Source organism: Corythoichthys intestinalis, chromosome 11 (genome assembly GCF_030265065.1).
Source record: "Corythoichthys intestinalis isolate RoL2023-P3 chromosome 11, ASM3026506v1, whole genome shotgun sequence".
Taxonomy (NCBI): domain Eukaryota; kingdom Metazoa; phylum Chordata; class Actinopteri; order Syngnathiformes; family Syngnathidae; genus Corythoichthys; species Corythoichthys intestinalis.
Window position 1 is genome coordinate 49243263 of NC_080405.1, and position 11738 is coordinate 49255000.

Below are 11738 nucleotides of genomic sequence, written 5' to 3' on the forward strand. Positions count from 1 at the left end.
CCGGCCCCTCCGGTAATGCCAATGCTCAACTCACGGCTCTAGCTCAACGCATGCCTTGAGATAAAAAACACACAACAACATACCTTACTGCTGCCGAAAAGCTGCTACAAAGTACATCCACATAATGTTACGGTAGATATCATTTAGGACTAGATGCAATTTAGCTTCGGTAGCGTTAGCAGCACATCTACAAAAAGCTAGATGCGAGTGTTAGTAAATGGCCGCCATCTTAAAGTAGTACACTTCCCTACAAGGCTGTTGTAGCGAACCTTCCAAGCAAACCTTATTAACTTTTTATCTAAAATACTCCTAAATCGGTAAAATATTGACTTGAATCTATCTTTAAAATAGTTTTAAAACTTTCAAATGTCGAAAGTAGACAAAACGGCAATTATGGAATAACGGGAGCAATTTTAACAACTTTAACGGTTGATTTACAACAATAAATTAATTGAATGTAGTTTAAAGCTGCCGATACAGAATGGGGACTGGAGTTTTTTATTTACTGTTATTTTTGTATATTTGTTTACTGCTATATGTTAACTTGATGCTGAAATAGTAGTTTGGTTTAGCCTGAGAGTATTTTTGAACAATTTTGGAACTAATGTACGAAACATTAAAAAAAAAAAAAAAAAAAAAAGGAGGGGGGTGCATCAATAATCGTTTTATAATCGAATCGGAGCCTCTGAATACTAATCGTAATCGAATCATTAGGTGCCCAAAGATTCCCAGCTCTAATGAAAGGTTCCCCCTGCTTAAACCAGAAAATGTCCAGGCCTGTTTTACAGGCATGAACATCTCTCACCTTTTGGCGAAATTCGCTGTTTTGAAGTCAAAAGGGTGACCTACGTGAATTGTGTAAACCCGTGTGTTTTACTAAATTTACGGGTCCCACTTTTGCGAAAGAAATTTCTTTCCCGGGTTCGCAGTGAGTCAGTAACACACACACTTTTGTGAAATATACGATGTTTATTGTAAAACAAGGAAGAAAGCAAGAACAACAATAACGCTAGATATAGATTGTCACTTCTAAAATCCCCGCGCTACTGTTAAAGTACACAAGGTATTCCTTCGAGCAATCAAAACTCTTACCGTTGACAAGCGGGCGGAGAGCCGACACCCCGGTTGAACATGAACATTTATAACAGCTTGTATAACTTGACAACGTCATTGTAACACAAATGCCTTACAGCTTGAACAGTACACTTCAAACAGACAACTTATTGTTAATGGCTGCTGTGACATAATTACTCAACACAAGTGTTTACTTCAAGGTTTCAGTTTTTTTTGTTTTTTATAACCAGGGCATTTTTTTATTATATGCACGCACACATGCACCCCCCCAGAGACACACACAAATTAAAGATATATTGCTCTTATGCCAATGAAACATTTAAGATTTTATAATGGCAGTAATGACACAGAATAAAGCAAGCACATACAGAAAAATAGCTGTTGCCATTAAACAGTCACTGTTGGATTATAATTTATGCTGAATGCAGATACAAAATGACGCGACATACTAATTGCGAGATGCAGTCCGTGTACAATCCACTCATTAAGTTTAGCCGTTTCGACACGGTTAGAGCCACTATCCGACTGACTCCATCACGTTCATTTGTAGCCGCTAGTGTTAGCCTGTGGCCTGGCTACCAGTAGAAAGCACTGAAAGCCGGTGAAAGCCCGTCTGGAGGCAGCCAATAGTCTACTTATTGTTGGGTGAAAGTTTGGCGAAGCTCCCTTAAGTCCGACTTCATCACGTTTGCTTGTAGCGTTAGCCGTTAGCGTTAGCCTACCGGGCTTCTGTTTGAGTTACGGATAACCACATGACTATATACGTAAGCACACTGACTGCTTTCTTAACGGGTAATGAACATAGCCGAACAACACCGAGTCAAAGCCGGATGAAAAGACTATATTTTCTTGTTTTATTAAATTACCGAATTTACCGACATGGTCAAAATTACGTGGAGAATTTTGGTAACGGTAAATTTTCGGTATACCGCCTGGCTCTGTTGGGAGGTACTCAGAGGGTCCCACCAATAGTGTAGTTTCATTTGTTTGTGTGGGTTTTTTATACATACTAAACTATATCCCTGATTGACAATGAAACTTACGAGCATCTAAGAAAGCATTCATTTTCGCACGTCTTCAGATGTCACCTGCTCTTTATTACGCTTGTCTCAAATGTCTCACTTCCTAAAGACAAATAGAGACACTTGATAATAAGCGGCACTGCGCTCTTGAGTGGCCTTGTTGCCTTTGTTGGGCCGAATAAAGGATGCGCATGGTGAAACTGCTGTTGATCAAGCCTGTCTCTGCTACATAATGACCTGGAGATAACATGTCTTTCCCCCTTCTTCTACTCCTGTGATGAATGTAAGAAGGAGCTTGTTTCCGATCCCTCTCCCCGCTTGAGAGGCGGCGAATAAATTAAACGCAGCGGAAACATGACTAAAAAAAAAAATACAGCAGCAAGGTTAAGTCATGCGGAAGTTCACCTGAAGGCACCACGCTCATCTTTGATGGATTTTTATTCACGCGTCTGTCAGGTTTATGCAGCAAAGTGCCTGAATATTAAAAAAAAATATCATTTTCAGGCCGCTGAATGCGAAAGTCTGGAGCTAAAATAAATCAGTTTGCCTTAGGGGATGAAGCAGCCAGTTAGTGAGTCATGCTGCTTCATGTAAGACAACCTGCTAAGTAGTAAAAAAGAACTTCCTTCTTACACCAAATCCGCCTACATGCAAGATGTTTATTTAAAATAATAATAATAATAAGATGATTGTAGTTCATTTATATTGGGACGGTTTTTGTACCAACATAAACACAAATATAGTAAGGGCGTAGTTATGGTCTCAACATTGGTAGGGACGATATAAAAGCATAACCTGCATGTACACTTGTACACTGGGAGCTAAGCCTGAACGATATATCGTTTGAACATCGCCATCGCGATGTGCGCGATAGTCCCATCGCAAGCACATGCGATAGTTTTTTTTTTTTTTTAATCCACATACGCCTTGCTTTCTGCTCTGCGCACAGCCTCACACCCTCCTTCTCCCAGCCCTTTGTTCCTCTCAGTTGCTGCGGCACTTGCTTATTAAAGTTAACGATGGCTTTGATCTGGCCAAAGAAGCCAGGCAGCAATCTGTCAATCATCGTTTAACTTATTAAATAGTTTCTCCAAGGAAGCCGCGTTGGAATTAATGTGTGTGTATGGAGACGTTGGAGACATATAAATGCCAGAACTGATCATGAGGAGTTTCTACATGTCAAATTTCTACATGTCACTCCAACGCTCACAGCTAAGGTAGATAAACAGAAGCATTTAATAAAGCCAAGCATTTATCTACTACAGGACTTTATTCTTGTTCAAAAATGATTTGGTTGGAAAGTTATGTTTAAAACTGATCATAATTGTGACATTTCAAGTGCTTAAAAACCATTTATTTATATACATTTTTTAAATCACTTTGGGGGGAAAAGTGAGAAAAAAACATGTCTTATATGTATCTCCTTCCAATGCTAAATCTAAATAAATACATTGAGCACAAAAAACACACACAAAAAAAAAAAATGGGGGTTGGAGGTGCGCTACTTCACGGTTTTTCACTTATAGCGGCGGGTTCTGGTCCCCATTAACCGCGAAAAACGAGGGATCACTGTACACTGTGGTGATGGTGCATCATCCAAAGTCTTTCCAAACAGCTATTCAAGTCACCTAGTCAAAATTTCTTTTAAAAAAAATATATATTTTTTTTAATATCGCAATATAATATCGCAATATATCGCAAACCCCCAAAAAATCGCAACAATAGTTTTTTCCAATATCGTTCAGGCCTACTGGGGACGGGACTTTAAAAGACCAAACAGATTATGAACGAGGGTTACATTTCTCAGGAATATGAACTTAATTAATTGATAGGCTAAATGATCGATGCAAAATAAATCTGTATTGACTTATACTAACTTACATGTGTATTGGTTCAGGTGATACAATGTTCGATTTAAAGCTTTGTTTTCAAAAACTAACAAAGAAATGTTTTATTTTATTAATAAAACGGAGGTATCCAAGAATGTGTCTACTTCTGGGGAAAACTGGAGCACCCCTCGAATCAAACTAAGGTATTGTAATATTTAAGTGATTTGGGGGAAAAAATGAATGAAAAAAAAAATCTGAGATATCCAAGGACCGATCGACATCTGAGGCATACTAAACTACCCCAAGAATCGAACCAAAGTACCTTCATGAAATTCTGATTTGTGATTTAAGGCTGCAGCTATTGATTATTTTAGTAGTCGATTAATTGATGAACTAGTTAGTGCAAATAATCGAGTAATCAGATAAGGAACATAGAAAATTAAAATAACTGAGCTGATCCTCAAAAGGTATGAAAAATAAATAAATGAGGATCTAAGTACAAAAAAACACCAATTGGCTAACTTACATCACAAAAGTCAGTTAAATTCTATAAAATGCTGTTTTTTTTTTTAAAATGCACTTAACAAATCTTTCTAACACATATTCCCACAAAAAATACAGCTAAATATACGTTTAAACTAGGGCTGTCAAAATTATCGCGTTAACGGGCGTTAATTAATTTTTAAAATTAATCACGTTAAAATATTTGACGCAATAAACGCATGCACTGAATGAGACGCTCTCGCATTGCCTCAAACAGATTTCAATGACGCCGTTTATGGACATTAAGAGTGAAGAGAATGCCACCGGCCGCTTGGGGGCAGCGCAGCGCCGTTCCATACTAATGTTATTCCTTCTAATAGTGGAAGAATTAGTAGTTGTGAGACGTTTATGCTGTTGCTTTGTGCTCCACACATATTTCGGTAAGTTTGCTTTCTTTTAGTGGCAATTATGTGTCTCTTGTTGTATTTTGGGTAAGATATGCACAGAGATATATCGTATATGTTAAAAGGCGAGTGGACACAGGCGTTCAGTGGACCGCGCCGTTTATTGGCATAAGCTTCTCCTTCACAACAAACATAAGTATCGTTTAGTGAAAGTACAACAAAAATAATATTCCTATCTCTCTCAAAAAAAATAATGTTCACAAAAAGAAAAGCACTTCAGTCTATAGTAATGAGGCCCTATTCTCACAGTTAAACGACAATGCAAAATGAACTGGCATTCCATTTCAAAATAGCTATGCAAAATACACGTAAAACTTACTCAGACTTTGGTCACTCTATTCTTATTATTGTTATTTTTAAAGGCGAGTGGACACAGGCGTTCTTTGGGCTGCGCCGTTTATTGGCATAAGCTTCTGCAACTCCTTCACAACAAACAGAAGTATCATTTAGTGAAAGCACAACAAAAATAATATTGCTATCTCTCAAAAGAAATAATGTTCACAAAAAGAAAAGCACTTCAGTCTGTAGTAATGAGGCCCTATTCTCACACAGCTAAACAACAATGCAAAGTGAACTGGCATTACTCAGTTTGGTCACTAAATTCTTATTATTGTTATTTTTATTCTTCTTATTATTATATTAACTCTACTTTTGATTGAAAATTGTACAAATTTTATTAAAACGAAAATATGAAGAGGGGTTTTAATATAAAATTACTATAACTTGTAACTATAACATTTATCTTTTATGAACTCTTACTATCCGTGGATCACTTGAACAGAAAGAATGTTAATAATGTCATTTGTGGATTTATTGTTATAATAAACAAAGACAGCACTTATGTACAGTATGTTGTATGTATATATCTGTCTTGTGTCTTATCTTTCCATTCCAACAATAATTTACAGAAAAATATGGCATACTTTAGAGATGGTTTGAATTGCGATTAATTACGATTAATTAATTTTTAAGCTGTGATTAACTCGATTAAATATTTTAATCGTTTGACAGCCCTAGTATAAACTAAATTACAAATGCATTAAAAAACATTAGCTCATACAAAAACTTAGCTTATGTTGGTCTTAACAGGGAGCAGCTGGATTCGGCCATGTGAAATGAGTTATGTCATATTCACTGCCACCACTAGAGGGCACTGTATTCACTCAAATCAATAAAACTAAATGCAAACACTTTAAAAACAAACCATAACAACGCCATTTTAATTAAACGAATACTCGAAGCAGCAAAATTTTATTCGAATATTTTTTTTTCTAATCGAATTACTCGAGTTAACCGATTAATCGTTGCAGCACTAGTGTGATTTCATTTCACAGATTTTTTTGGTCGTGTCAGTGTCCCACTGAAGTGGACCCATTCTTGGATAGCCCCCCCAACCCCACGGAACTGGCACTCTGAAGCCAGTTTTGTACGTTAGCAAGTTCACACAGTTTAATGTTATGCTAACTCTGAAGCAGGTTAGACTTTCAGTAGCAAAATTAGTGGTATTTTCCCCTCCAACATTGATGTCTTTTTACAATACTTACAGTGGCTACTAATGACCGAAAAAGAAAAAACTTATAATATCCCTCCTCTTTGAAGGGGACGGCATGTTGTCATCATGAATCTGTCAGTGCTGTGTGAGTGCGCGCCTGTATGTGTCTATGTGGCGGGATTGAGGGAGGAGGGTCAAGTCATCAGCCAATCAAATGTGCATTTGAGGGGAAAAAACTTCAAACTTCAAAGTCCGACTTTTGTTTCCTGGTGCGTTGAAAATCAATCGCTGTCATTCAAAAACTTCCGCCAGGCAAGCTGGCGCCAGCGCTCGTGTTGTTTGTCCATTGTTTTAGCATGCGTGACTGTGTTTTCGTTTGCTCTCGCGTAGTTATGACACGCCCGTCACCATCGAAAAGCATGATGGGAAGTTGAGGCAACCACGTCCTTGTTCTACTAAATCTGTCTGAGCGGGCCATCTGCGTTAATTGCGTCAAATATTTTAACGCGATTAATTAAAAAAATTAATTAACGCCCGTTAACGCGATAATTTTTACAGCCCTAGATATTATAGAAGGTACATTATGGGGGGAAAATGGTATAGTATGTTTTTTAGTCAAAAATTACAAGAATACTTTTGGATTACCATGTAGAAATATTTTAAAAGGTATTTAATATCAACTTTGATTTTTGAGCTGAATTTTTAGCTGAAAGACTCTGCTGTTAGACTTTTCAACAAACTGTGTGTGTGTTTTTCTTTTTTGTCGCACAGCCTGGTGTCAGTCATCCGTGGTCAGGTCCTCACCGGAGACGGAACTCCGCTGATCGGAGTCAACGTGTCATTCCTGCACTACCCCGAGTATGGCTCCACTGTCACCAGACAGGATGGCATGTAAGCGCAATCATCCATCTGCGCCACGCTGATGACCTTTTGCCTTGTGCCCGTGTTTTATATTCAGCGACTGGTCGGGAAGAATGTGTGCAGTCGTCCTGGCGTTCATCCCGAAAATCACAGCAAATGGGCAGAGCGTACCGCGAACAATTGCTGATGCAAATGTCACGGCGGCGAAGAACGTGTTGTTGGAGAGGACTGTTTAAAATGCATTGCTTCAGCGAGGCTACAATCAATCTGCCCGCAGTGTCGTTAAACACGTCGCGTTACGCTCTGACCTTCTGCCGCTGTTGTTGTCGCACGCATAATGACAGCGCAAACACAGGCTTCGGCGCGATCCCGGGCCGCTTCATTAAGTACACCTATAGTGCATTTTAAGCAGCATTCACTCTCCATTTTTTAGCCGCTAATCCTCAAAGTGATTATTTGATGCTCACATTGGACGACTGGGGCAAAAAATCTTTCCAATCTGGCGTCACCCATCTATCTTGAGTAGCTGCTTCGAACTGGGGATCATTTAGATGAATTCATGAATGAGTTCTACAAACCCAGCTTCCTGTTCAATTTTGCAAATGGGTCCTTGAGACATTTCCGTGCTCTTTGTAGCCTAATGATAGATGCGGCCACCCAATCTCGTGATGGCTGGTAAAACTGGTGCCGAGATATTTTTTATCTTCCAAGAATGCTCAAAGTGATCATGAAATCTCAAGGCAGTCACTGCCCACATTAGAAAAAAAACAATTAAAAAAGCTTCACAATTTAGTATCACACATCGATGATATTTTACCTTAAATCAGAGTTCTCTTATTAGTTTAGTGCTGCAGCGATTAAGCGAGTAACTAGCGTATTCGATTATAAAATTTTTTTTTAAATCGGATTAAGTTTTGCTGCTTCGAGGATTCGTTTAGTTAAAGTGGGGTTCTAATGGTTTATTTTGAAAGTGTTTGCATTTAGTTTTATTGATTTGGGTGGACACACTGCCCACTGGTCTGCCTCATTTTACATGGGTGAATCCAGCTGCTCCCTGTTAAGACCAACATAAGCAAAGTTTTTTTTTTTTTGCGCTAATGTTTTTTTTTTTTTTTAATGTATTCCTAATTTAGTTTATAAGTAGGGTTGTTCCGATCATGTTTTTTCGCTCCCAATCCGATCCCGATCGTTTTAGTTTGAGTATCTGCCGATCCCGAAATTTCCCGATCCGATTGCTTTTTTTTGCTCCCGATTCAATTCCAATCATTCCCGATCATATACATTTTGGCAATGCATTAAGAAAAAAATGAATAAAACTCGGACGAATATATACATTCAACATACAGTACATAAGTACTGTATTTGTTTATTATGACAATGAATCCCCAAGATGGCATTTACATTATTAACATTCTTTCTGTGAGAGGGCTCCACAGATAGAAAGACTTGTAATTCTTAAAGGATAAATGTGACTTTGTATATTGTGACTAAATATTGCCATCTAGTGTATTTGTTGAGCTTTCAGTAAATGATACTGTAGCCATTTAACTGTTCTGCCCAAATGCATGATGGGAAGTGCAACCATGACTGCGTAGTGGCACCAATTGATATATCTTCTCTGCGTTGGGAAATAACATAGGGTGTTAAGAAAAAGATCAACCACCTTTCTTCCCCACATTGCTTCTGACGATATTTCTAACTGTTGAGAGAGGGATTTTAAGGCTTTAGCCAATTAAAAAAAGGCTCCACAGACTGCCAAAATTCACTCTACTCATTTTACGCTGCCTTTTAGCTCTATATATAGGTAAACGGCGCCATTATAGATTGAACGCGATAATGCGTGAGTGGGTCATGCAGCGCATGCGTTTATTGTGTTAAATATTTTAATGTGATTAATTTTTACAAATTAATTACCGCCATTAACGCGATAAATTTGATAGCCCTCCTTCAAGCCAAAACTAAAGTCTCTGGTTGAGTGTAAGACATTTTGTCTGTAACGTAAAATACAATTAGAAAACGATTTAATTAAAATATATATATATATATATATATATATATATATATATATATATATATATATATATATATATATATATATATATATATATATATATATATATATTAAAAAAAGGCATGGACGAGATTTTTTTGCCGATTCCGATACTTTGAAAATGACGTGATCGGACCCGTTCGATCGGGACATCTTTATTTATAAGTATATTTAGCCGCTGTTTGAGGGAATATGTGTCCGAACCATTTGTTAAGAGCATTGTAAAAAAATAAAAAAGTTAGCATTTTATAGCATTAAAGCTAGCACTTTTGCTATGAAAGTTAGCCAATTGTCCTTTTATGGTACATACATCCTCATTTATTTATTTTATTTGTACCGTTGGAGGCTCAACTCAGATATTTAAATTTTTCATGTTCCTTAGCCAATTACACGATTATTCGAACTGGCTAGTTAATCGATTAATCGACTACTTAAATAATCGATAGCTGCAGACTTATATCAGTTAGTCAAAATTAGTGTTGCACTGATACGGAACTAAAATGACGTCATCAGGAGTACAGTGATCCCTCGTTTTTTGTGGTTAATGGGAATGAGAACCTGCCGTGTTAAGTGAAAAACAGCGAAGTAGCGAACCCCAAAAGCTTATCGATATGCTCCTGCCAAGAATCGAGATATCGTTTTAAAAAGGTGTCAAAAAAAAAAAATAAAGGAACCAACAAGTTCCAATTTTCAGTTAACTCTAAGGCTGCATTGATGGTGCACGACGCCTAATCCTTTGAGACTGGGGGTTTTCAGGGCATTTACAAGTCACTTGTGGTTCATTTTAGGGCATTTATAGGTCATTTCCTGTTGAGTTTGAGTCACTGCCTATTCATTTGGGTGATTCCCAGGTCACTTCCTGTTCTGTAACTCAAAATCAACCGGAAGTGACCCATAAAATACCCCAAAATCAACAGAAAGTAACTAAAGATCGACAGGTAAATGACCCTAACTCATTCACTCCCAGCCATTTTCACCAGAGCAAGGCTCTTCACTCTCGGCCGTTTTTCTAGATTTTGACTGATTTTTGCAAGGCCCACAGAAAATTCTGTTCTATTGCTATACAAACATGGAACCCACCAAAAGAAAGATTAGACTCTCTTCTTTCAGCAGAAAAGTAAGTTCATATATTTTTCCATTCTTCAGAAATCAGCATTAGAAAATAGCTTAGTTTGAGCAATTTTCCAATTTCTGATGAAAAAAACAGAAATTGAGCTTTTTGTGAAAGCATACATTTCAAACATAACTTTGACTTTAAACACAGCTATTTTTTGCTTTAGTTACATCCCAAACATCTGAATGTTTTCCTTTTACAAAATACCATGAACAACTAGACAAATAGAGCTTTTGATAGCAAAGTAACAATTTATTTACAAATGACTACTGAGAGATGACGCCATTGTCGCCGCGTCAGCCGTGTAAACTTTTCCCTCATTGTTGTCTGTCTCTCAAAGATGGATTATTTTTGCGTCTTTGCGGGGTCTCACTCGGCGAGCCGCTGCACGGGGGTCTCACTCGTTTTGCTCGGTCGTCCAGCGCCTGGCCTCCCAGGCGTCCTCTCGGTTGTTTTGTTCGGTCGGAGCGCCGCCTAGCATCATGCCGCCAGCGCCCCCACTGTGCTGACCATTCATTGTTCATTGCTGTTGAATCGGGTTGCAGGTCTTTACAAAATGCGCTACTGCCCTCCAGTGGCCAGTTTTATTGCTTTAAAATGGGTTTGGAGCCTTGTTTTTTGTTTCTCAGATAGATTGCAAGCTATAGATGCTTCTTGTAAAAAAAAAAAAAAAAAAAAAACGCAAAAGTCGTATAAATACGTTTTGGGGACAATGAAGCATTTAAAAATAGATTGTATTTATACTCACCCTAGTTCCCACTCCTAGTATCAGTGCAACACAAAAAAAAAATGTGGCAAATCTTTTTTGAAGAGTGAAATCGGTTAATTTTACAACCAAGGAGACAAATCTACCATTTCCACTTTTACAGTGCTGCTCGAAAGTTTGTGAACCCCACAGCGATGGTCAGATTTTTTGTAAAAAAAACTAAAATAACCTTATTAAATGTTAAGTTATACCCAAATCCACAATACTGACATTCCAAATAATGGACTGAAACAAAAGAAATAGTTATATTGTCATTCTTTATTTAACAAAAGTGGTTGATTTAAGAAAAACTCAGATATCATGTGTGCAAAAGTATGTGAACCCCTTCAGTTAATAGGATATTGCGCCTCCTTTTGCAGAGATTACCTCAACCAAACGGTTTCTGTAGTGACTAATCAGCCTCTCACATCTACTTTGGGGGATTTTTGCCCATTCTTCCTTGCAGAACGCAGTCAGTTGAGAGAGGTTTGACATGAACTGCTCGCTTCAGGTCCCGCCACAGCATTTCAATGGGATTTAGGTCAGGACTTTGACTGGGCCAGTCCAGAACACGAATCTTCTTCTTTTTCAGCCATTCCTTGGT

General features: G+C 37.9%; 1 protein-coding gene across 2 annotated transcripts in view; it reads left to right on the forward strand.

Moving 5' to 3' along the window:
• si:dkey-237h12.3 (teneurin-3) overlaps positions 1 to 11738 on the forward strand; it is a 649923-nt gene that overhangs the window by 501530 nt on the left and 136655 nt on the right. For both annotated transcript variants that reach the window (XM_057849309.1, XM_057849310.1), the window contains one exon: positions 7136 to 7255. In XM_057849309.1, coding sequence (XP_057705292.1) covers positions 7136 to 7255 — 120 coding nt within the window. The remainder of the gene's footprint in view (positions 1 to 7135; positions 7256 to 11738) is intronic.